Raw genomic sequence first — 26,868 nt, 5'->3', positions numbered from 1 at the left:
GGAGCGCGTGGTTTGAGAAAATACAAAAACACCTTGAGAGACCTTCAGCCATTTCCTGACCTTCACTTTTCTAATATTTCTCAGAGACTTGGTGCACATTTCTCAGGAATTTCTATTGTGCAAACAACCTTCAGAAAAATGCCGAGGCTTTTGTCTGCCACGGAGCATGCCTGAACATCCTTTCAGAGGAAGTAAACTGCCCATCTTATTGCTCCCAAATGGTTACAGGAGAAACACATCCCACGCATGAGATTAGCAACCTCTCAGCTGATCTGACATCAGTTTCAAACATATAGTTCTGTCTTTACCAAAAATAACTGCAAATGGAGATGTCTGGCTGGCTGAAGTGCTGTGGGATCTTGGACAATGCAGCAGATATTTATACAGGGTGTTACGAGCGTTGAGAGAAATACTTCTCGCTGTCAAACCCTGGACATTTTGTATTTCCCTGTGAATTCCAGCATCCTGAAAGCAAGGATGGGAAAACACGAGTGGACAAGCAGGGAACCCCAAAAGGTTGTCAGGGAGCACCTGAATTATGACCTGCAGCTGCAAACCAGCCTCCCAAAACGAACCCGTGCTCCTGCATCCCTGCATCCCTGCGATGTCCCACTGGAGCAGGAGCCCTAGTGGTTGTCAGCAGTGATGTCGACCTCCTCCACTGCTTGCATTAGTTCAGCTTCAATTTTGCTTCATGTTTTTCAGTTTTGGATAACTAAAGTGCGAATTGTACACTCTCACAACGAGAAATTATCTTTGCTGCCATCCCGGCAGCCCAGCGCATGGCCCACTATCACCAAACTCACTCCAAAATGAGAATTTGTGGCTTTAGGGGTTTAGTCCCTGGAAATACCTACAAAAAGTCAGCTAAAAGAAAACAAATAACGGAAAACAGAGTTATTACAGGATTTGCTCCCAGTGGGGAACCCCCCGATACAAACTAAGACCCCTGCAGCTCTCAGCAACGCTGGTCGCGATGCAAGGCTCTGGGGATTCCAGTCTCTGAAGCTCTGAAGGCAAGACTATGATTTCTGGCATCTGGAAAGGTAATGGTGTAAACAAACGTGTTTAAAATAGCAAATTGTATACTTATAGGAGTTTTCAAGCCATTGTAAACATTATGCAAGTCACTTCAAATTGGTTTGCACAGGCCATCGACCAAATATTTGAAGGCCTGCTCAATCCATGATACCCAAACAAGAAAAGTCTGGTAACTTACTCTACAGAGGAATTAGAGTAAATTTGCCTCAAATGCAGGACGAATGGGATGTTTCAATACCTATAAAGTTGACAAATTCAAAACTCAAAGGAATTTTTCATTTTCATACTGGCTATAATAAAAAAGTATATTCCGGCATCACTGGGATAAGCCCGTGGTACTTGAAAGGACTGACTTACACCAACAAAAACGTGCTCCTTTCTATCATAATAATAAATTCTAGAAAGAGTGGAGCCTTGCAGTTTAAGGTTGAGCTTTTGTGCAGGAAGACAGACCGCCTTGCATTTGGGGAGTGCAGGAAACACCACATCAGCTTCCCAGAGAAAGGCTCGATGCCCGCTGCTGCAGGCATGGCACAGGGGCAGGCGGCCACTGCCCCAGCCTCGCCCTAACAAGAGATCGGGTCAAGGATACGCCTGGTGGGTGCTTCTATCTAAAGAACTGTGCATTTAGAGCTAAAAACAGAGACAGGATAGCAGATTACACAGATGAATTGGCGGATAAAGCCCAACAAAAATGACGTACGGTATCGGTGAGTAAAATTAACAGACAATGTAAAAATGACACATCTTTAGCTGAGGAAATTATTCAACTTTTACCATTCTTTTATGGCTCCAGTTTAAGGCACTGTAATCTAATTGAAAAGCAGCGAAGGGTCATTCAAATGAATAAATCATGCCAGAAAATGATTCAGCTTCCCTCCTTTTTTTTTTTCTTTTTGTTTTTTGTTTCTTTTCCCTTTTAATTGAAGTCTCTAGGATTCGGCCCTGGGAAGCCCACACGATCCATGTATTGTCTGGGCTGGGTACTCCGTGAAAAAGGAAAAGGTTATCTATTCTTTCATCTTGTAACTAACAGCCTGGTAGGGAAAGCGGTGGGAAAGCAGAGCTCGGTATGAAGGCACCCACCATATTTCCAGGTCAGTTTTTCGCTCGGCTGCTGCTGCAGGCAGGGGCTAGAAGACACTGTGGGATTTGTTTTGCCCTTCCAGGTTCTCTGTTTGCTTTGTGGGAAGGAGGAGCTCAGACCTGACCGGTAACTGAGATGCTCTGGCTGCGGCCAGGACCCTCTCTCCCCAGCAATAACAGACACTCCAGCTCCCCCTCCTATCTACGCTTCCATCCAACCAATATTTTCATACCCTCTCCCCATGTGTTTGGAAACTTGAAATAAAATCCAACGCAAACGTTGTGAGGAGGCATTTGGGTTCCAACTCCCGCCTGGGAGGTCTGTTTTAGGACCACATGAGTATTAATTTGCTCACTGTTTTATCCGTTTCCCTGGTAGTCCTCTGTAAAGAATATTAAACAAACATGTCTTTACAGCACAAGCGCAGGAAAGAATGTTAACCCTGCGGAAGAAACCTGTTTTACAAATTTTTACCCCACTTTTATCTCTCTGGTCTGAAGATGGGTATGCAAGGGTAAGAAGTCACCGGGTCCATGAAGAAAAGCCTGCTCTGTTCAGACACCGTCAAAAGCACAGCTGCTGCAGCCCATCCTAGGTATGTTCTCCTTTTTAACCCAATTTTAGAAAATGCTCCTAAAGGAATTTCAGGACATAAAACACAGGTATAGTTAACAGCCAAATATGTTGAAACACAGTCATTAGTGAGGAATTTTCTCAACTACTGACATCGTTCCAGAAAAATAATACAATATTTATTCGGTTATAAACTAACATCTGCTACATTTCTTCTACTGGCTTGTCAAAGACCCCTTTACAGCAACGTTTGCTGTTGCAGGTATAATTCCTAACTGCAATAATGGATCTGAACCCTGCTATTTCTCTCTTCTCAAATAAAGCTAGGGAGTACCCTTGCAAGCATTGGGAATGTCAGGTCAATACAGGTGGTACAGGAAAACGTTAGTTACTGGGGTTTTGTGCTCCCCTCTTATTCGCCCCGCTTGTCAGAGGAGCTGTGGTTCCATACATTTAATAGCTTTCATCAACAGATAAATAAATAAGCCTAATGCAATGGGCAATGATAACTGGGGACTAAAATGTCAAACAACAGCATTCTGTATACTGGTGTGCCCTGCAATGGCCCGAGGTATCCTACAGACTGGGGCCATCTCAGCAGCTGCCGAGGTCGAGGTGCCACAGATAGCCGGGCAGCTCGCGCTGGAATAAAACAGATCACCTGGAACTCCTCACCAGCAACAGCACGGAAAGGGTTGGGCCTGTTTTCTTGGGAAAAAAGGGTGAAATGTTCCGCAGCTCTCAGAAGACCGAAATCCAAAACATTTACGGACTTAGAAGCAAAAAGCTTGCAGATAACCAGCAGGGCTGACGCCCGCTCAATCGATGCAAACCAGTAACTGCAACTGGGAGGAGGCCAGATTATGCAGCATTGCTCTGCACAGAAAAATGTCCTCTCTAATATGAAATGGTTAAAGAATTTTAACTAGAAGCCCCTTCTATCCAAAGTTAGAACTGCTGACTGCTCAGCTAGTCATTTTGGCTATTATGTAGCATTAATCTCCACTGTTTCTGAAGTTAGCCTTCAGGAGAAAAAAAGGCAACTTCAAAACATGCAAAAATTAATGAAAGCCATATGTGGGATACTGTCATTATTCCATGTTTATAAGAGGATCAGGTTTTGTTAAATGGGCTTATTTAATGCAGACGCATAAGAAAAAATACCCAGCAAAAGATCTGAAAGCTATTGAAAGAAAAATATTTTCTTTGTTAACCCAGGCAGCCGGTAACAAGCAAAAAGACACAACTTAAACTAAAAGATATTATATATTTTAGTGTAACTTTGTTTACAGCTTCACTGACAGCTTATAAAATTCTCATAAGTAGAGAAATCTCTCCTAGATGTATTTTACCCTTTTGACCCTTTTCATCCCGTACTGTATTTAAGCCAGGACAACCTAAAAATCAATGGCTTATAGAAACATCTGTTGGTACAGGCAAACGGTTTAGACTTTTTCAACAGCTGTTGTTATTTTATGCTTTTTTTGGCTAGGTCAATCGGTAAGACTGGAAGAAAATATTAGCTGGGCTCCTTTCCTGACTTTTGTCTCCGTTTAGTGCCTGCAGTCAATGCCCCGTTCTCTCCCCTTCCCTGGGAGTCTGGGGCAAGAAAAGTCAGAATGCGTCCCGAGTTAAAAAGATACACGGGTCTGTTCCTGGTCACCAGCCTCAAACATGAAATAAAGGAAATACAGCTCCCAGACACACATCTGCATTATTTCACTTATTTACCTAAATAGTAGCCTAAAATCTCCTCTGCTCTAGCTGCTTTCTGCCCTGCACCAGGGAGCTAAACCCACACCCGCAGCATGCGCTGCTGCCCATCTCCTTGGCTCCCCTTCCACTTCCAGCAGTGCTCCACAATAAAACCCACATTTGTTCTGCCCCCCCTTCTGCTAAATCAGTATGGGATCCAGACATTTACCGGCATCCTCCGTAAAAGATAACACACAATATATTTTAAGAGCCAACCTGCCAAAAGGTATTCAGTGCGCCAGACAGCACTACTTGCCAGTCAGGGAACATACATTGCTCATAAGAAGACATGCATAAAAACAGAATGTACTTTCCTTGGGAGACTAATGCTTACCTAAAAAAAAATCTAAAACAAACCAAAATATCCTATTTTTAAACATTTAATTCAACTGCTACTTGAAACAGTATGTTTCTATATAAAATTCTGTTTTCTGGAAAGAGAAGAAAACAACTTAAGAAGCTTCTAAATCGCTCTAAAAATCATTTCTCAGTGTAGATTCAAACGGCTGAGAGTCGACAAAGGCAATCCTGAGAGCACAGACTTTTTCCCCTTCGTTCTTTTAACAAAGAGAGTACTTGTTTAGCCTTACCTTCAAAACTTCTTATTTTGCTGCCACGCACTCCTAGCGTCCCGGTTGGTATAGTCTGAATCATGCCAACCCTTGCCCAAAAGGACAGCCAGAAGGAAAGCCAGTTCAAACAGCCATCGCTTATCTACGGGAGGGAGAGCCCCAGGTTCTCAAGCGGAGGAGATATTTCAGCATTAAAGAATTCTAGGAGCTACTCCAAAACGCAAATTTTTGTTGTCTGGTGTACTGTAAGGATTTCGAGCCCAGAAAGAAGTTATTTATTTAGTCTATATACTTAGATTTATAACAAAGACAGAGGATTCATGTACACTGTTCTGGGTGCCTTTTGCATCATTTCTGACATAAGAAGTAAACCTCAGCTTCCCAAAGACAGAAAACAAGTAATAAACAAGCCTCGACAAGCAAATCTAACACTGTCCCCAGATATCTGGCTATTAACAAACAGCCTTTAGAGGTTTCTCTCCATGAATCCCTAAAATGCAGTTAAACCATCATTTGTAAAACACCTTAAAGCCCCTTTCAGACTATGCAAAAGGGAGCAAAGGGCTGCAACCCAAAATGAAGGCACAATTCCCTCCGTGCCAGCTACAGCCCTACTGCCAGCCCTGCCGTGGGCAGGGACAAGCCAGGAGAGCCTGTCCAAAGCTACCACAAGTGAGGGCACCCAGGGTATTCTTGCAGACACCTTGGTCAACCGTAGGCAAAAACACCCCAATCAATCAAAATCAAGGACTGATTTTATTTTATTATTTTTTTTTCAGCATCCTCTCTCCCCTTCCCTTTTTAATACCACAGGACCCCAGCCTTTATAGTAAACAGCTCCCTTCTGGCATCTACAGGTGGGAATATTTGGAAAAGGTGTAAGCTCCTACTCCCTTAAAAGGCTCAAAAAGATTTATCACTGCTCTTTGCTCACCCCTCACATACAGGCATTTGAAGTTAAGATATGTCCACCTCCTCCTCCATGTTACAGCCAAAGAGTTAAATAAATATTATATCTTAGACATCTGTATATACATGGTGAAACAGTACACCAAGAAACACATCAGTTATTTCAGCAGACTTTATCAGCCCACCCCTGTCCATGTCTTTGGTAAGAATCACTGCAATCTGCTGGGTAACATTTTGGAGAGGCAGAAGAATTTCTAAATTCCCAGGAACAAGACCTCGGATCGAAACCAACATGAGAACTGCACCTCCAGCCTTTGAAAATGTGTATTTTGGAAACAAAAGGCCTCCCAACCACTTTTGGGCATTCAATGCGTCCAGCTGCGTTAAGAAACTAAGCAAAAGTTCAGTGTCAAGTAAGTTAGGATTATGATCTGCTTGTGATTTATGGAGGTAAGTACAGTCTCAGACAGAAGAAAAACAAGTCGCTTGATGCTAAGCAGACTCAGTACCAGGGCTCAGACTAATGAGTTAGAAGGGCGAGGCTTCACGTTCCTGCCTCTTATCTCACCAGCTGGAAGGCGATGTAAAGGAAGGGGGAAGGCATTCGGCCGGTCAATGAGCTGGGCAGCCCGAGCGCCAAGGTACTTGCAGACTGGTGTTAGTGCTCCCATAGCAGCACAGAAGGTAGAAATGCTTCAGGACAGGGAGGCACACGGCATTTGACAAAGGTGCTGTGCTTCCTGCATGGAGAATGTGTCCCTACATAACCAAGTGCATAAATAAGGTGAAACTACTATTACTGTGGCTGTCACGGTATCAGGGCATAAATCAAGGCAGAAGCATCATCTAACTAGGCTGACACAATCATAAGCCATGCATCAGTCCTTTTCCAGACCTGAAACGAGAGCAGTGTTAACTCAGGTTAAGTACAAGCTAGCAACAATTACTCTGACTTTAGCAGCACAAACAGAAGAGAAAGCAAACAAGATAACCCAGAAATATTGGCTCTATCTGTTGGACTAGCCTCTTGGGCACAGCTACTGCCTTCATTTTCGCTGAGTACATTGCTGGCACTACGACGATAAACGCAGTATGCAAGAAGGGAGGGGGTAGTTAAGTTCGCCAGTGCTTAAGAGAAAATCAAAAGGATGGTGACATCAAATACATGTTTGTATAGCTAGAAATTTAATCCATAAATGAAGCAGAACGAGAAGGTGGAAGGACAACAACCTTGTAAGCTGGAAGAGAGCAAATGCAGAAGAAAGCCCGGTTTAGAATTTGTTCCTCTCTGCTAATTCCAATAGAGCTGATAAAGTATATTTTATTAAACTATTGCAAAACCCTGTCACATTCTTGTTCCAGCCTCCATGTTGGGGTTATTCCAAAGCAGAAGTCCAAAATACAGCCCACAGTAGTAAAAACAACAAACTGGTGATGGAAGGAGGTGAGAGGCAGCGAGGACCTCTTGTCTCATCCCTGACACCCACCTGCTCTGGGGTCTTGACAAAGAAGTTGCCACTGTGAATGCTTTTCACAGCACCTGCACTTGAAGACGTCTCCTCTTCTTCCGTGTGACTGATGACATGTGCAAGTATTCTGCCAAAATTCAAGTTTCCTTTCCTTGAAAGCTTTGATGAGCTTGCTGCCCTGACAGCAAGGCCAGCTGCGGCTGGCTGTGGCCAGACATGACACAAACGCATCGCTCCGTCCCCGGGGTTTCACACTCTGACTCTGCTCAGCCAAGCCCAGTTCCTTCCATACTGGGGAAGTGCTTTCATTTTAGGTATCCTATGCTTGGATATCAGCACTTCTGTAGAGACCCAGGATATTCTAATCCATCTATTCTGGTTTCATAGCCCCAGGCTTAAAGCCCTCTCCATCACCACTATATCACACCGTCCTACCACTCTGCACCACGGAGCACGCGTAGACCACGCCTGTAGACGAGGCAGAAAGCAGCAGGAAAGACGTCGCCGACAAAGCCAGAGAGCAGTGAATCTGCTCGGCACGAGCAAGGACGCTGCATGGAAAGACAAACATTTAGTATCACTGAGGCTTGTATTTCATCTGGTGTTTGAACAGCAGCCTGCGACACAGCCGAGCCACTCGGGGCCTCACCAAGACGTACACATGATACAAAGCAGTAACAGCAGAGACGCCGGAGGAAAAGAATCTGAGATTTCCACCTCTGCTTGAAAAGAATATGAGAGAAGATGACCCACCTAAAAAGGGTGGGGAAAAAAAGACTGCAAACGATAACAGGCAGGGGAATCTGTGCGACTACTGCAAAGCTAATTGCGTTTTGATTCCATGTTTCCATGGAAAGAGTTTTAACCGTGCTGGGTAAAAAGCCAAATACGTTTTCATAACGACTCACACTGCATGAATGGAAATACTTAACAGAAGAAGTATTCTTTCTAATCAGCACTCTAGCTTCGAATACAATCCTCTCTCCTTTGTCCTTTACCCTTTTCTTCTTCGCACCATTGTTTTCATCCTTTGCTAGAAGATTAAGTCAAAAGTGCCTTGCCTGGGGACTGCTGGAGACTGTAAACCTCCATCTGCAGCCAAGAGCCCTGCTCATCTCTCAGACTGCTGTCCCTCTCGCTGCACTGCTAGGGCTCTTCTTCTGAGAGGGATCCTAACGACAGGAGAAAGCATGTGAGCCCATAGGAGCCTCCACTATAACAGGCCAGCCAGCCTGGGTTGGCAGATCATTTAGAGCTTATCACTCAGTAGGACATCCAGTTCTTGATGGAAAACTTCAAACAACGGAGCGCTCACCCTTTCCTACAGCACGTTACTCAAAAAATTAACTGTCTTCAGCCCTCAAAGCCTGCACTGTCGTTCCTACAGTCTCAACCGGTTTAGCCTCATCTTCTAAGCCCACATCGCACATATGGCTCTTCCATCAGAGCAAAATGTTGGAAGGGATCCCTGTCCCATGCACATGGTTAGTCCAAGGCCACCCAAACGCTTGAGCTGAGGCAGCGGAGGAAGAACTGTGGTGGCCTCCAGCAGCTCTGCCCCAGCGGTCCCCGGGGGCTTTCTCCCTCCACGTGTCGCTTCTCGCCGTTGTTCACCTCACAGGGGACTTTCTGGATTTGGCACAAACTGCCACAGAAAGCTTTCCCAAATCCTGAAGAACTACGCCTAGAAAACTTGCCACGAGGGACAGCTACTAGGGGAGGACGGCAAGAGAACTGAAGCACCAGACCACGACTCCTCGCCAGACCCCAGAAGAAATGCACGATAATCGAATTAAAAACCTATTTCTTGTATTAACGATTCCTGGCTAGGGAGGTTTTCCTCTCAGGCACTGTAACTACCAGTGAACTGCAAAAAGGATAAGTCTACAGAAAAATGTACATGCTGGCTTCTCTGCATTGTAGGGTGTCAACTCCAGCTCCCAAAATATGGAGCATGCACCCTGCATGGAGCAGGGTAGGTTCGTTCAGAAGGGTAAAACCCAGTGACGCGATACACCAAGGTACCCATTTCTCATAAAAATGCAGTCTCCATTGAAAAGTCCACATTTGGTTCCCTATGTTATCATCTTAATTCCCTCTATATTTAGACTAGGAATTTGGTGTGTGGTTGCCATGTCTACCATACAACAGTTACACCACAAAACTTCAAGAGATTTCAAACACAAATAAAAGAATCCATACAAATCAGGAGATTGAACCGTTCAAAACCAGAGCAGTATTCTCCTCCTCATGGCACAATATGCAGTGCCAGCATTACTTTGCCGCAGTAAGCGTCTTTTACATCCATTATTTTATGTATCCGTACCTTCATGACTGCAGAAAAAATTCATACTCCAAAACCCAGGATTTTCTGTGATGGGGATCCTTTAGCTCTATTTCTTTTTTCGGACTTGGGAAATAATGGAGACCTTGCAGTGACCGAAGCGGGAGGTGTCGGGGAAGAGAAGTACATCACCATCTCCAGATCGCTTCCATCCCCAGGAGCCCCGTGGCCGCAGCGTGTTCATCTGCCCCGCTGTGAGCCATAGCTGAGAGCAGCATCTCTGCACCGAGTCGGGGATTTGGCTCGTCGTCTGCCTCCCTGCTTTTCTCAGTAACATCCGTGAATCCTGCGCCTGAACTCGGAAGCGACTGTCTCGAGCTGAGGATTAGCAGCGTTCAGGAGAAAAAGGAGTCGGACTTGCGGCTCCCAGAGAAACTCAGCGTAGGACAAAAAAGCTGCCACAATAGTTGTATAAATGCCTTCCTGCTGCAGATTTCAAAGCATGAGTAATAGTAAAGGCCAACAATAATCCCAGGCTGGTTTGAATTGCTTTTTTTCCCCGTTTTTTTTTTTTTCTAGCTCTCCACAGCATGTGCCATGGACTCAACAGCTTACACAGCGACGCGCGGAGCAGCCACCAGAAGCAGCCCGCAGCAACGGGCGAGCTCTTCTGCAGAGCCACGAATGCAGCAGGGGCTGAGCATCTGACACTATTTCCTCCCAGCCCTCTCGCGCCTCTGCTGGGAGCCCCCGGGGGCACGCACAGGATGCCAGTGGGTGTGAGAAAGGGCCCTACGGACGGGCAGCCCAAAGCCCTGACCGGTGCAGTCGTGTGTCACCCTTTAGCACCGATGCCAGGCTTCGGGCAGGCTCCTTTTTGGCTGGGTTTTTCCATGTTTACTCTAGTTACAGTACAATATTTACAAAGAGAGAGTTACACAAGTGATTTTAAAGAGGCAGGGCTGGGACACAGCCTATTGTTAGGGCTGCACTTTCCACCACGGCACCCTGGTTTGATTTGTTTCTGACACTTCAGCCGCTCGGTCTGAAATTCCCCATGCTGTTGGGAGGCTTCCCAAGCTGTTCTGCAGAAAATGCAGAAAATGCAGTTCTTTGGAAAATGCAATCACGCGATGGCGGACCATCGCACAGTACGGAGAGATGTATGCACACACGTGGAGCAAGCTGGCTTCAGTGCACGCAGGCACCGGAGTTTTGGTGTTTTCTCACTGTGAGCAGGTTGTTAAAGAAATTACTTCCTCAGAAAGTAAATCTAAAGCGGAGCCTGCAGGACTATAATGACGCCTTGCCTTGGGCCACCACCACGTTTTGGTATTTTTGAGCCACGAAGCATCATCTCCCATCTTCACTCCAGCACCAGGCTCTCCTCCTCTCCGAGCAGCAGCCACTAGGGGGGGTGACACCGGACACCTTGTCCGTGATTGTCTCCATTTATCTGCTGACACCAAGGACGAGAGACTACAGCTGGAAGAAAGCCAGGCCTCGGGATCCTTCACACTCACTGCCCATCCCAACGCCTCCCTCCTGCGCGGGTCTCTGTCACCCACAAGCCCTCTGCCACCCAGTCCATCCCATCCTCTCTTTCTGTCTCCACCAGGTAGGCACAGGGAAAACCTCACCCAGCTCCTGAAACCCTGGGATAGAGCCTTTGGAGAAGGTCCTCAGACGTTTTAGCTGCACAGCTGAAATCCCCGGCACAGGAGCTTGGGAGGAGAGTGCGGGGCTGGGCAGGAGCTGCTGCCCCCAGATCTCCAGCTCCCCCCGCGGGTCCCTCTGCAAGGGCCAGGGAAGGCAACGAAGCAGAGCAAGCTCACACACATGCAGTGCGTGCACATGAAGCATACAGGAACATTCCACGGAAAGAAAGGGGGAAAAAATATAAAACCACCCACAAAACCTAGGGACCTACAAATCAAAAGCAATGGCCAGCAACAGACCTAGGCGCTGCCCCAGCTGAAGGTCATCTGTCTTATCCACAACGACTCCCAGGGAAGGAGATTTCATACCTTCCCTAGGTGGTCTTGCAACAGTTGCATGATGATAACAGGAAGTTTTTTCAATATCCAGCCTCAATCATCCTGGCAAATTAGCAAATCAGTAAATTAAACTGCCACGGGAATCTAGGACTTTAATAACCACTATTACATGTTGGAAGCCTGCTGGATTGCACAACAGTTTTCTTTTTGTTACACTGAACAAAATTAGTTCTTTCAACCTCTTCTCACGTCCCTTAATCTTTTCTTGCTGCTTCCTTCTGGACACCTTCCAGCACGCCTGCATCCGCCTCGGAGCAGGACAGCCACAACTGGATTTGATGACACCGACGAGGTCTCTGCAGCGCCACGCATGAGTAAGTCACCTCCCCGTCTTATGGATGACACTCCTTCAGAGTAACCCAAAACAAGATCTGACTCTTTTGCAATCACCTCTCACTGATGATTCATGCTTAATTTGTGGTCCACTAAAAATCCTTGGTTGTTTTCTATGCATCACTCTCCGGCAATCCTGACTTGGTAAATGTGCATTTTGATTTCTCCTCTGCAAGCGAGACAATTTGCATCCCCCTTCTTCTCTTATCTGGACACATCCTCCGGTTTCTTAAGGTCACTTTGAACTCTAACCCTGCTCTCCCAAGTGCCTGCAACCCCTCCCATCCTGATGTCATCTGAAAGTCTTATAAACACGCTTCCTTCTTCCAAACCATTACTGAAAATACTGCAAGCTTTCCTCCAGAAACTGACCTCGCTGATATATTGCTGTAGTACTTAGATGAGTGGGGAGATGAAACTGCAAATTTTGTTCAAGCTTCGTTCTAAGTGAAGATATTTTGAAATGACGTTTTTCTGGTAGGCTGCAACTTCTGGAAATACAGATGTTCATTTAAAAACTAATTCATGTGTCAGAGGTAGGAAGCATTAAACTCAATAAGACCCAACTAACACAATTAATACAAAGAGAAGGCCATTTCCCAGTGAACTGTTTCTGTTTTCTTCCAGCTACAATTCCTCAGCCACAGGCTTAGACAACCGAAGCCATCAGATGAACCCAGAAGTGCAGCTTTATCTAGCCTGCTACACGAAGCCAAAGATTTAGCAAGTAACGAATCATAACTGCTTTATGCCATCAACACAAGAAGAAAAGTATCTCAGGGTGCAGCACATTGCGCGTTGCTGTTTAACTTCCATATTGTTGGAGCAAGCAGGCTCCATTTCTGAATTACTTCGAATATCACTGTATGTAAAAGTTAAACCAGATTTCTCATCAAAGCGAAGGATCTTAAGTTACTTGATTAAAAAATTGCTAAAGTCTAATTTTAATGGATCACATCAAGTTATCGCCCCAGCTCCACTCAAGACCCCCCCCCGCCCCAAAAGAGCTCGATAAGAACTGGCGGAGTCTCCGGCAGGACGAGCACTCGCTCAGCACGCAAGGGACTTGGGGAATTGTTGGTACAGAATTTCTATAGCTGAATAAATACAACCTCCGAGAAAACATTCTGGTGATTTAAGAAACAGACACTTTAAAAACCCATTTTAATTGGAAAAACCATTTTTCCATTATTTTCTTTTCAGTGTTTACAACCCTACAAACCATTATTTTCCTAAACACTTTTCAGCTGCAGCTTTTCCGTGACATGCACAAGAACCTCGCTCAGACCCAGCACGTGTATCTTATACGTGTAACACTGGGGCACGCTTTTGGCATCAAGGGTCCAGATAACCCCCAGTCTTTGGAAACCAACTCACAAGAAAGAATTTTCCCCCTTCTCTTTCCAGTGTGTTTGATCTCATTGTTATTCAGCCCGATTCCACTATACAAGCACTACTGGAGCTTGTTAGGTTCCAATTTTTTATTTTTATTTTTTTAAATAGCCTGTGTGTACAAACAGCTTTCCACATTGCGTATTAATAAACAACGTGGTGCAAACCTCTCAGCCACAAACCAAGGGTTAATGCAGTTCCCAGGCAGCTCTTCCCGAGTTCCTGAGAGCAGGGGTGAGGCTGCTGAATACCTGCAGCTCCTGACCAGCTGCAAGTAACAACAGTTCTATTTGCAACAAGTTCAGAAAACCACTTTTACTAACCACAAAATGGCTCGGTAATGAGAAGGCAATGAGCACCTGAAAGACTTCTGGCTACAAAAAAGTCAGCACTAAATAAAGCAGAGACAGGACAGGGCACGAGATGCACTTTTCATGATTGCTTTTTCACTGGCCAGCTCCCTACTCAACCTAGATGTGTGAATTAAGCTCTATTTATAAGCCTTGCACCGATTTTTTTTTTAATGGCCTTAATATAGTGCAGTTGTTATTTTGTTTCTGTTGAACGTAGCAACAGGAAACCGTGTCAGTCCTGCAGCAAACTTTCCATTCCCCTGACACTCCCATTCCTGCAACAGAAAAGGCAGATTTCTAAAGAGGTGTTTGATGGGGTGGGGAGGTGGAGAGGAAGAAGAGAAGAAAGCACACACAAAGTCTCCAAATGCCTGTAAAACATGCAAAATGGAAGCCAAATTCAATGTTCCTTTACTTTTTTTTTTTTTCTTGTTTGAGAGGCAAGCAGCTTGAAATAAACCGATATAATAAGAGGACAGGGAGTGTCCTAATTCATATCTTCTAAATATATCTTACTGTATGGTACCTAAGTATTAGTCGTGAAAATGATCTCTAATAAAGGGTCAGTAAAATAACATCAGCATCTTAATGCTCACGCATTCCAGTAACAAAAGACTTACTTATCAAACAGCACGGATTTTACCTTGAAAAGCTATTAGCTCCAGTCCCTGGATAACTCATTGAGCAAACAGCTACAGAAATTAAGCCTTAACTTGTTAAAAACAAAATAAACCTGATTTTATTACAAGCTTTGGCAAGACTGTTCTTCTGCCTAAAGAGCTTTACTGTGGGATGAGCAAAGTTTTTGGTGCTCCACCCTGTAATGTTAACTCATCTCCCCAGTATTTTTTTTTCTTTTAACAGCTTCATAATGGCAAGCTAACACACAAACACAGCTGCTCAGCGGCAACGTGCACGAACACAGGCTCCGAGCAAGCTAGCATTTACAAAACACTCTTTTTCAGGAACAAGAAACTATATATAAAACCCAGGAGCAAAAGCAAATCCAGCTCAGAAAGGTGAGACCAAAAACCCCAGCTCCTGATAAAGCAGAGCACACATTCGGGGTGTTTTAAACCAAAAGTACATTCCTTTTGAGCTCAATATTTACATTTTTTATCGCAGACGGTGCTTAAAAATGGCAAAGCAGAGGGGTTGGGGGAATGGTAACAAAGCCAGCACAACTCATTTCACATCTCTGGCTCGGCCTTTCCCTATGGTTTCCCCCCTGTGAGGAATCTGGGGGTTTCCCTCCCGTTTGATCCCTGTACGTCTTCCCACTGCTCACTTCAGTTCAGATAATGACCTTATTCATACAAATCCTTGTACAGCGCTGCCTCATGAGGAACCTTTTGGGCCAATCTGTATTTCACAACCCAAACGCGGCTTAATCCGGAGCGTTTTAAAAATGCACGAGCTAAAAAAGCCCACGCTATTTTAAAAATGCTGAAACAAAGCGTCACAACGAGCGACAACTTTCAGCCTTGCAAAAGGCTGCAGAAGGAAACCAGCAGTTTAGGTGGCCGTCTCCCGCAGTGGTGGCATTTCTTTAAAAAGCACATTAAAAATAGCAGGTAACAAAGCATAAACGACACTCACCGCTTCCTCGCAAGCTGTGCTGTCTCTGGGATCTTTCATAAAATCCACCTCATCTTCAGTTTTCATTTCCAACTTCCCTGTGAAAACAGAAGGTTTGCACAGGCAATTTAAAACAAACTTCGCTCAGGGCTGCCGAGATTTTTCTGTTTATTCAAACCAGTCTCAAAAAAAAAAAAAGAAGAGAAAAAAGAAAAAAAAGAAAACCAAACCCCTTCAACAAGTCCATTTTACTCCCGACATCTGGTTTCATTCCCGACTTTGCTGCTTGTTTGTTATTAGTTTTAACAACTATCGTGTCTGGGCTGAAGGAAACTATGAAACAGCAGCAAGCCCAGGGAGAAACGTGCGGCTGGGCTGCTCCTGGGAGGCTCTAGGTGAGGCTGAGCACATCTGCGTGTATTTGCCCATGTATTCATTTGGCTGCCATCCCTCCAGCTAAAGAACCAAAGTTTTTGCTCTTTTTCTTCTTACCATAACCCGAAGAGAATGCAGAATACGAGCTTTGCTTTCTCCATTGATATTTTCAGTGTTGAAAAAATGACGAGCTTCTAAAATTCAGCTCTGCCTTCAGGATGCTGGTTTGGTCCCGGGACTAGGAAGGCCAAGCCTCGTCTGGTGGACTTTACAAAAGCCCCAGCTGATTTCCCCCTCCTCACCACCGCAGCGGCACAAACGCTCTGTCCCTGCTGCTTTCTCTGCCCAGCAAAGCCACAAAAACTTTCATCAGTCGCCCCTCCGCAGGGGTTCCCTTCTGTGTACCTTTCCTTGGCATGAACATCAAAGCTGTAAAAATCTTTTTCCCCTAAGCCAACGGCTCTCACGACACCCGTGAACACCAGGAATTAACGTAAAGAAAATCATGCTTCGATGACAGGATTGCTGTCTGCAAAGCAGTTTGTTTGAGCAAACTTGTTTATTTTTCCCCAGGGGCTTGTGGCAGTGCCATGCCCACGCCACGGCCACGCAGCCCAGCGTGGAGGAGCGCAGAGACTCGCTCAAGGCTGGAGAGAGGCTGTGTTAGGGCTAAAGCCCTGCCCTAACCCTGCTCACTCTCCTTTCTCCTAAAACCCAACACCCCATGAATGGCATCGCCTTCTAAAGGGAGATGCATGTTTGCAGTGAGTTTTCCCATTCGACGAGGGGATTTTGCAAGAGGATGCCTCCACCTCAACTGGAAAACTGCTGCAGCGACTGCTGCCAACGGCCTTCCATTAGCATTAAATCTGTTGTTGACTTTGGGGCTTTAGGGATATCTGGTTTTGCAACGCACTATTGATAAAATAACCCGACGTTACTAACTCAAACTGGCATAATTTTGTCTGTTAGATGAGCTTGTGTGCAGACTCTCAGCAATCCGAGATGACACTACGAGCTTCTGAAAGTCCCATTTACTGGCAAAGCAGAAATCAGGGTCACAAGGAGAACTGCTTGGGGTCGCAGCAATGCCGTGATGGGGAGAAATGTGCCCTGACAGCCGGCAGGTTGGTCCAAAGGTGTAAGAAGGAAAGTGCTGGTGCACCGGGGACAGAAGAAAGCAGCCCAGCGATACTCGGGGCGGTGTAAGAACTGGAGGAACGAGCCATGGGCCAAACGCTGCTGTAGGCATCAGAAGAAAATCAGGAGATTCCCAGTTCTGCTTGAGATTTCCTCCGTGCATCTGAACGAGTTACTAGGGCAGAGTCTCTGCTTCCCCATCTGAGAAGCAGAAACCCTACAGACAATCCCCTCCCTAATAATGGCCTTGAAAGCACAGCCCGGGCGGTGCTTGTGGCATTTTCATGTCCTGAACAGTGTGTCAAGAACGCTGCTCCCTTTAAGGTCAGCAATTAGCATTTCAGCTCAATCCTAGCAGGATCAGACCCTCATTTTATCGTCGGGCTAGATAAAAATCAAGAGCTTTAAACAGCAGAAACACATGGTTTGTGGGCTGAGGCTTGGGTGCTTCGCTTCCATGTCGCCCTCAGGGTGAAACACAAGGGGATCATTTCTTGCACTCTGTCACTTCTTCGTAAACTGCCACTCAGAAGCATAACCTCGAACTAGAGACTGGTATTATAATATCACCACAGGCCTTTAGGGCACAGAGCACCTTACCACAAGTGCAGTGTCATTAGCACCACTCGTTATCGATTCACCCTGCTCCTCCACAAGGGGAAGGAAACTGTAGGAAGTGCCTGTCCACGTCCCCCCGAGGTGAGGAGTGGTAAAACTCAACTAGGGTGATGTGCTCCTACCTGGCAATGGGGGGTTGCTTTAAAGGCTGAGATGTACGAGGAGATACACCAGGGAAATTTCTCCCAGAAGAAGAGTTCGGGAGCAGTGGTTATGGTATTTGTAAATGTGAGATGCCAGACCCCAACCACGCAGCCAGGGTCGCTTGCTGTTGGGAAGCTGCATCTACCTGGAGGTGTTTTGTCAGCACCAGCCGAATTGCTCAGACGCATTCTGCTACCTCCCCGTGCAAAGCCGAACTGTCGTGGCATGCTTTCAAACCCTAACCGCCTGCTTGTTAAACAGGGAGCTTATCTCTGCCTGACTTGCAAATAACATCACTGAAGGACCCACTGTTTGGCTGTAACACAGCTCTCAGTCGAAACCTAAGAGCATAAGGAGCTACCTTAGGGAAGCAGGATCTCCTACATCCATCACCTTCCTTCAGTTTTGTGATCAGACGTGAGATGTTTATCTGGATCAGATGATTGTCCCTTTGAGGTCTCTGTTTTGGGGTGAGGCTGGAACTAACATGATGCGATGAGAAAAACTGGTATATATTTGAGGGCAATTTTACAATATAAATAAAAGAAACTAAAGAGTTCAACTTCTGATTTGGAGGAATGGCAGCAGCAGCACCAGCTGATTGCGTGTCTGAGAAATTAGCATGACAATAAAAGCCTCTGACCACACATGTTCCTGAGAAACGGCCTCGTGACCTGCACTTCCTTTGAGAAGGCTTTATTGTTGGCTCTTGAAAAAAAGGTTTGATTCATTCAGAGCACCGACTACTCACAAAATCCTCTGTACAACCCCAGACTGCAGGGAAGACTCCCCGACACTGACACAGCACCGAGGAATTCCCACAAAGCCTTGAAGGCTGCCGCAGAAGGAGCACAGGCAACGCGCCACACGAAGCGCGGCCGTCAACGCACAGGGATGTACGCGCTACCAGCAACAAACAACGAGCCCCGTGTCCCGAATCGCTGCCATCTCACAGTTCTAGATCCTATTTTACAGGACAATAAACTGTTGTATTGCCAGGTCTTTTAATCCTAAATCCTTATGCATTTTAAACCTGTATCAGGATCACCTCCTCTTTTTCCCCTTCCATGCCCTAACACAGAACGATGCCTTACTGTTACTTTTTTTACTCCACCTACTACCTTACTGGGCTGTTTCATTCCATTTCCTTTTAAAAACTCATCGTGCCTCCAAGAATCCAGCCAGAGATAAAGACCTGAGCTGTAATGAGGCAAAAACCCAAGAAGCTCCCAGAGCTAACACTCCCAGGTATTGCCTTACAGCCACTCCCATCCCATTGAAATGTCAATCTGCCAGAGCACAAAAATAAATTTCTTTCTGAAAACAGCTTTCTAATCCACCTTTAAAGCACTCTACTTATTTACTAACGAATGACTAAAGTTTACTGATTATCTCCTGACAAATAAACTTTCTAAAAATCAAAGAACTCAAAGAAAACTCAGAGAGATCAAAGAAAACAGTATTTGCCAGAGCCACCCACTAGTGACCCCTCCAAAAATCAAACCTTTCCCCTGCCCCCAGTTATTCTGCTATCACTTACCAGTCCAAATCCTCTGCCATCACTCTATCCTGTATTTAGACCGAAGTAAAAGCTCCCAGCATTAAATCAGTGAAAAACCTTTAGAACTTCATGATTTATATCATGGCAGCTTTTTTTTTTTAATTTATTTCTTTTTTTTTTTTCTTCTTTTGATTGTTCAGCGCTGTGAAATAGGATGCACTGTGTAATTTTCTCATAGCAAAAAGGAAAAACTGGCAACTGAAAAAGTTCAGCTGCTGGCGCTGAACAGCTGCCGGAACAGGTGGAATGGAAAGATCAGATTAGCTCCGCGCTTCAGGAGCGAATCCACCTCTGATTTAACTCTAGCGACCAACTCACTTCTCACTTAGCCCATTTACCCAGGTCTGTTTCCCCTTCCTCAGCGTTACCTGACGGCGTTTTCGGGTAGCTCGTGCTGCACGGGCACCGGGTCTAAGCCATCCCCAGCGAGGCGCCGCTGTCCCGCAGCATCCCTGCTCCCGGGGGAGCGCTGCTCCCGCTTCCAGCTGGCCCCAGCGAGCAGGGAACGAACTCCCGGCGAGCTCCGGCCCTGCCCAAGCGCACTGGAAAACACCCCGGCTGCTCTGCCCGACAAAAGCTTCGCAGACAGGAAAAGGCAGAGGGGGTAGGGCTGGCCCTCTCTTCTAAATGACCTAACCCCGCCAATTAGGACGTGGCTTTGCACAGTTCAGAAGGACACCGGCAGCTGCTCCAGCAGGGGAGGAAAGAAAACGTAAGGCAGCGCTGCCGTATCCTCTGACTGTACGCTAGCAAAAATATGGGGGGGAAAAGTGAAGGAATAGCTCAAATTAGCACTAAACAAATAAACCCTGAGGCCCACAACGAAGTATGTAACTTGAAGATACGGCGGTCGAAATATCTCCCTCCCATTCATTCCTTCCCCAGAAGGGATTTACGTGCTAGAAATTCTTCTGCACGGCTTCATAGGAGATGATGTCCTTTCCTTGCCCCCAGTGCCAGCCAACAAACATGCACTTGGGCCGCAAGTTTTAATATGTAACTTCTCAGACACGAAAGCAAAAAGAAAGCAACCCCCCCAAACACCTCCACTTCCTCTGTAAGGCAGGCCTCATGCACTCACTTCCCTTCCTGTGCTGATGCTAGGGGCAGCCCGACAAAGAAAAGCTGCAAAGAAGGAAACCGCCCGATTTTCCATACCTGTGCCAGGCTCGGCAGCTCGCGGTGCCGGGCTGACGTCCGTCTTCTTGGCGGAGGAGCTTAAATCCGCCTCTCCATTCGGGCCGGCTCCCACATCCACTGCAGGCTGGGGCTCGAGCCCCGCTTTTCCTGCGGCTGGTAGGTCAGGAGAAGAAGGGGTCCCCGCTGCAAACACTACGGCATCGAAACTTTTTACCATTTTAGGAGCTTTATCCGGAGAGGAGCCATCGTCTGCCGAAACCAAACTCTTTACTCCCACATGCTCTGGTGACTCAACAGCATTTAAGCCGGAGGAGCAGGGCGAGAGGGCTGACTCCGACACGGCTCGGCTTTGCTTGCCCTCGGGCTGTGCCGAGACCTCCCCCTGGGCTGCGGCGGCAGCGGGAGCAGCATCGCCCTCGCTGCCCGGACAAACGGTGTCCGTGCTGGAGTCGCTGTCGCACGTGGGCTCCTCCGCGATGGGCTGCAGCGCCGCCCTGGGAAGGACACTCTCCAAATCCTGCTGCTCTTCCTCGTACCCCGCGACGGGGGTTATCGCCGCTATCTGTAACGCTTCTTCAGCCTCAAAAGCCACGCTCGGGGCTTCCACTTCCAAAGCATCCTTTAATTCGGGGGTGCTGCTGCGCGGGGAGATGTGTTGCGGGCTGGGACCACGCTCTTGGTGCGGCCCCGTGTCCGGACAAGGGTTGCTCCCCGCCACCAGCGATTCGCCCGGCGGCTCGGCTGCTTGCATGGTGCCTTCCCCAGCACCCGCCGCCCCAGCCTCGCCCGCCGACTCCTCGGGGACCGGCTCCTTCAGCCCAGCACCCGCATCGACGCCGGCCGTGGGCCCCCCTGGGCTGCAGGCAGAGGATTTCACAACCGTGGCAAGCAGTTCCTCCGACAAAACCTGCTCCTGGCCGCTGTCAGAAGCCTCCCGCTCGGGCTCAGCTGTGCCTCCTTCTGCCTGAGGCTGGAGGCCGTGCTCGGGAGGGCCCGGGACCCCCGCATGCTCCCCCAGCACGCCGGTTACCTCGCCAGGCTCCCGGCCGCACGGCGGGGCCAGCTCTGCCGAGCCTGCCGCCGCCGCTGCTGCCACTTCCTGCTTTTGTTTAGATTCTTCATTATGAATTACAGAGGGTGTGCCTACGAAATTATCCTCTGCACAGTCTGCGCCCTTGGCACATGGAGATAATCCAGGGTCATTACCGCGCAGGGCCGCCTCCTGCCCGGGAAGTGCCGCTGCAGCATCTCCCGTGGGGTGCTCTGCGTCGGGACGGGGCGCGAGCGCTCTCACCTCGCCGCCCAGCCCCTCCTGCCCCCGAGGGCTTTCTGCTGCCTCCTCTCCGTCTTGTGGAGGCTCCTTCTCCGCCAGGCATGCACTTGCATCCTCCAGAGGGAGCGATCCAGGCTCCTGCTCTCCCACTGGAGCAGCATCCAGTTTTAAGCTGTCACCCATGGCATCGTTAACAGCGGTTTGACCAACAGCAGGGCAGCAGCTAGCAACTTCCTGAGCTCCGTTTTCAGAGTCTGCGCTTCCTCCATCTCCGCTGCTGCTGGTATCAGTTCCTACTGCCTCCTCTTTCTGGGCTTCACCACCCTCCCTTGCTTCGCCCGCACTCTCAGCGATCTCACCGCTCCCCTGGCCACGCACAAGTTCTGTGCTGCCTTGGTTAGCTCCAGCACCATCACCATTTTCAGGGCCATCGGTTTCCACACTGTCCTCCAGGGAGGGTGAGCTGGATTTGCCGTTTGTGATACCCACTTCCACCTGTCCTTCTTGCCCCCCACTCGTAGTGCTGTCCTGGCTTTCCAAAACAAGACCACGTTCAGGTGCACACGCAGGAGCCTTCGCCCCGTTCACTGCTGGTAACGCTGCCGTGGTGCTCGCGGTCACATCCTGCCTCTCCTCCACACGGGCATCCCCTTGGCTTTCCAAAAGGCCATCGTTTACCTCATCAGTGCGTGAGCCTGCTCCAGTCTCTTTGTTATCACCGCTCTCGCAAAGATCAACGGAGACACCTCCAGCGCCAATACCTGTGTTCGTACTGTCGCACGCCGCTACCACTCCCATGTTTGCATCCTCCCCACCCGCACAGTCAGTGCCATTAAAACCGTCGAGCAAGGGCTGAGCAGCGCTGGCTGGCTCTTCCTCAGCTGCCAATCGCTCTTCCGGATCCGCAGGCCTCCTTTTGGCGGTCTCAGCCATCCCATCCTCTACCTGCTGCTGGCCCGGCGCCCTGTCAGCCGCCCCGGTACAGTTCCTGCACTCGGTCTGGCCCATGGCCACATCCGTGCCCTCCGGGGAGGCCGGGGCTTCGCCTGCAGCTTGAACCCCAGGGACAGCACTCTCAGCTGCACGTTCCTCGGCAGCCTGCGCTTCCTGATGGGTGCTATCCTTACTGCACAAGCCAGCTTGATCCAGAACAACTCCAGCAGATGTCATTCCAGCTTCCTCATCTGTATTTCCACAGGATGGGAGATTTACGGCCCCGTTTACGCCTGCATACGGGCTCGCTGTGCAGCCGTTCTCATCTGACACGGCCCCAGAGCCTTCAGCAGAGGCTGGCCCCTCCTCTTCCTTTTTACCCAACGTCACGGTATTTTTACTTTCACAAGAGCACGCTGGGCTCTCCGCGTCCCCCAGACTCAGCAAGCCGTTTGGTCCATCACTGACAGCTCCCAGGCTCCCGCTGGGGCACTTGTCCTCCTGGTGGGCTTGGTCGGAGAGCTGCCCGCTGTCGAGGTGAACGCCAGATGGACTTTCCTCCCTTCCTTCTCTTGCCATTTCTCCCAGGCTCTGAGACGAAGTGGTTGGGTGACCACCTGGCTCTGCTCCGCCGCCGCAGCTATTCCCAGAATCTCCCGGTACAGACTCCGTCTGCTTCCTTAAACTCTGCAACAAGACCAAAAAAATGAATTATGATTATTTTCTGGATCCACCACGTACAAGGCCTGTGAACACAACCCCCTGTTTCATGCGACTCCTGCTCCTGCTGTGCTCCTACTTGACGTCCACAGCCCCTAGGGACAGAGCTACAGACGTAGTGCCGAGGCCGTGTTACCTGCTGGTTTTGTTATGCAGTAACAAAATGACAATAACAATATGACATTATTAGAATGACCGGAATGTTGCTGGAAGAAGCCTCTGAAGGACATCTAGTCCAACCTCCCACCTGAAGCTGGACTATCACCGGTGTTACCTCAGGTCAGACAAGGCTCTGGCAAGTTCCAAAAACCTCCAGTGACGGAGGTCCCACCACCTCTCCGAGCAACCTCCTTCAGTCCCACACCATCCTCCTGTGAAGGAATTTTTTCCTAGCAGCCAGTCCGACCCCCCCAGGCTGAGATTTGTCCCTCTAACCCCTTGCTACACCACCTGCCACCACCGAGAAGAGTTCGGCTCTGTCACCTTTGCCATTGCCCTTCAGTTAGCTGTACTCTTAGTTCTTCAGTGCACTGAAATACAAGGTCAGTCAACAGCAGAATTCGATCTACCACATAATGCAAACGAACACCCGCCTGGTCCCAAGGGGCCTGAGCTGACACTGCTGCAGAACAACTTCAGCCCCCTGCCCGATGGCACTCCCCGCTTCTGCTCTGCGTTGCTCCATTTCCCTGTTTTGCTCTAAACACCGCTCCAGACAGGGCAGCTGGCTGTCACTGCCCAACCCAGTCAGCTGTCTCCTGCTTCTAGGGCTGAACTCACCGTCGAATCTACTCCTGAGAAATGCACGCGGAATTAAATAGCCGAAATTTATTTCCTACATGGAAATAAAAAATTGAAAATGACAACACTGTATTAAAATCAGTATGTGCAATACCGTGGAACAGTAGCAAAGCGCTCAGCTTGTCCCATCTGCATTTCCTTTCCAGCATATCCGCCTTGTCCAGGATCCACCAAGCTTGATACAATCAAACCTTTATTTAAAAAGAATCACCTCTGTTTCAATATCATCTTTTTTTTCCTCTTCTCTGCTGCATTTCAGCGTTCGCATACCAGAAAAAGCAACTCGCTAAATTAACGAGCAACCTCAGCCCTTGGATGCTCACCCCGCAGAGCTTCCTTGATTTTCTGTGGAGTGCAGCTCTTGAGGCAGGCTCTGGGAGTTCACTGCACGCTTTCGGAGGACACGCTGACACGCAGACAGCAGGTGATGAGTGCTTGCGGCCCTCTAGAAATTCAGCACTAATGAATCTATTTCAAATCTCTGGTATTTTTTGCCTTTATTCATAAAAATGCTCAAAAAAAAGAAGTACCCTAGCAGCCTGACTCAAATAGGTTCCTTCAAATCTTTAAAAGTTCCCAGAGAAACAGGATTTCACACCAAATATGCCAGCTTAAACAACCCTTTTCTCCCCGAGTAACAGAAGGAGCAGCGTGTTAGCTGATGCATCACAGGGAACTTCTGGGTGGTGCATGTACAAACCGTGGCTAAGCCCATCCCTGCTGCGTCGAGGATATTGCACTTACTGTTCTTTCCACGCTGAGGTTTGCAAACTCTGACCACGGCCACCGAATCACTGAATCACAGACCACTGAACGCACTTCTGGTGTTTGCGATGGCCCTCCTGCTGCAAACAACCCCGCCACCCACCTCCCATACAGCTGTGTATCTGCCAGCCACCACGCAGCTCGTCTTTTCGGAGGCAGCCCAGGGCAGGTGAGCACAGGAGGCAGGCAGCACAGGGAGCAAAAGCAGAACCATCTCCTCGGCCACCCAACCCTGCAGCAGAGCACGGACACCGTGCTGCTGGTCCCCGGCCAGGACGGACAGACGGCCGCAGACAACGGTGACACTTGTGCTGGAATAAGCCGGAGGGGCGGCGGCAGCCCCAGCACCCTTGCGGTGAAGTCACTCTGCTGATAGCCTGGAAAATAGAACCGGCTCCAAAAGAAGCCAACTGGCTTCTACCCGACCCTAAATGAACCTAAACGCAATCATTACAGGGCTGCGCTCCAAATCCAAATCAGATTAGATGTGAAGTGAAACAGCGCTGGGAAGAAGTCTAAACATAGCCTTTTGTGATTTCATCGTCAGACAAAATGTACCCATCTGGCACTGGCTCTAGCAAGCAAGGAAGGAGCTCGATGTGCGGCCGTGCCTTAGTGCCAGCTGATGAAAAGGGGAAGTGCAGGGAGGCGATTTCACGGTTAGCTCTGCTTTGCCACTCATGCCACCAGTTCCTGTCGAGATGGGGAGTAATTAACATCTCCTGCTCGGGGAAGGGTGACCGATACCTCTGAACTTCCCCCCAGCCCAATGCAGACTGCAGTTCTCTCTTTGCTTGCTTAAAGGCACAGAAATGCCTGGGAGCACTGTTATTTAAACCCCACACCCCTGTAGCAGCAGATTTACGAGTGATAAAGCGATGGCAGCTGTGCAACACACGCAGAGCACTTCTGAGAAGTTGCACAGAAGTGTCCCACTGCTTCGTCCTCCCCTCTCAAACACGTCCCTTTGGAACTGATGTTCGAGCACTGAGAGGAAACCTCCCAAGCCCCCACCTTGCACCACCGTGGGCAGGGCTCTGGGCACACTCACCGCGTGGCTCAGGTGGGCTTCTCCAAATCCTACACCAAGGCACTAAGAAAACCACTGCTTTCTCCATCACCCTCACCAAACACTTTCCCTTCCCTCTCCCCTCTGACCCTGTCATCTTTATCCGAACACAGACGTACCCAGGGTGCGAGTCCCCCAGGCCCTGACCCCCTCCAGCGCACACACGCCACCCAACGGCTGCCAGCAGCTGGAAGGAGGCTGCACCTCACCTCCACGAAGGTTTTCCCCATCTGATGTGCTTCCTAACATGGCTTTATCCGATCTCCCTGTGCTCCAAGGAGATAATAGGCAGGTGGCTGCCTGGCTGTTTGCTAAGGACATCCAAAGCAAATGTCTAGACTCACTGGTACTCATGCCCCCAAACGGTGCCTGCGCGTGGACGCCCCAGCAGGTGCCAGGCTGCTCACGACAGCAGCAGCCAGCCGGCTCCCTTTCTGTTCAATAATCACAGGTGTTTCCTTACCCGGTGCTGGTGGCTCTGCATGTGTAGCTGAAGCTGCCGTATGTCGCTCTCCAGGCTGGCCTTTGTCCCTTCCTTGGTTTCAGCTGTCAGCAAGTAAACATCAAGCCGCCGGTGGTGCTTCACGCAGTACTCCCCGGTGTGCACCGTGTGGGACAAGGTGCTCCACGAGTCCGGCTCCCTGGCTTCTTCTCTGAAAAGAAACCACCACGGGTTAGTCTGCGAGCAAGGAGGGATGCTGCACGGCAGGACACGCACGCTGTTCCTCACTCTGGACAGTCATCTAATCAATGGCTCCAGGGCCAGACAGACAGACACACACACGCACGCGTCTCCGTCCTGAAAACGAATGTGATTTAGAGCCAGCGCCAGCCACGAGCTCTACTCCACAAGGTCTTTCTCAGGTAGAGAGATCTGCTTTTTTCCCCCAGACAAGAACATGAGTGACTAATAGCAAAGGGCACTG

At 48.5% G+C, this 26,868-nt stretch overlaps 1 protein-coding gene across 9 annotated transcripts in view; it reads right to left on the bottom strand.

The window, feature by feature from the left end:
* AKAP13 (A-kinase anchoring protein 13) overlaps window positions 1–26,868 on the bottom strand; it is a 218,535-nt gene that overhangs the window by 81,633 nt on the left and 110,034 nt on the right. For all 9 annotated transcript variants that reach the window (XM_083850425.1, XM_083850427.1, XM_083850428.1 and 6 more), the window contains exons 8-10: window positions 26,406–26,595; window positions 20,400–23,274; window positions 15,425–15,501 (exon numbers count right to left, since the gene is read on the bottom strand). In XM_083850425.1, the coding sequence (XP_083706551.1) occupies window positions 15,425–15,501; window positions 20,400–23,274; window positions 26,406–26,595 (3,142 nt within the window). The remainder of the gene's footprint in view (window positions 1–15,424; window positions 15,502–20,399; window positions 23,275–26,405; window positions 26,596–26,868) is intronic.

Source organism: Anser anser (genome assembly GCF_964211835.1).
Source record: "Anser anser genome assembly, chromosome: 10".
Taxonomy (NCBI): Eukaryota; Metazoa; Chordata; class Aves; order Anseriformes; family Anatidae; genus Anser; species Anser anser.
Note: the sequence above shows the minus strand (reverse complement) of the source record. Positions and strands in the feature narration are given on the sequence as shown.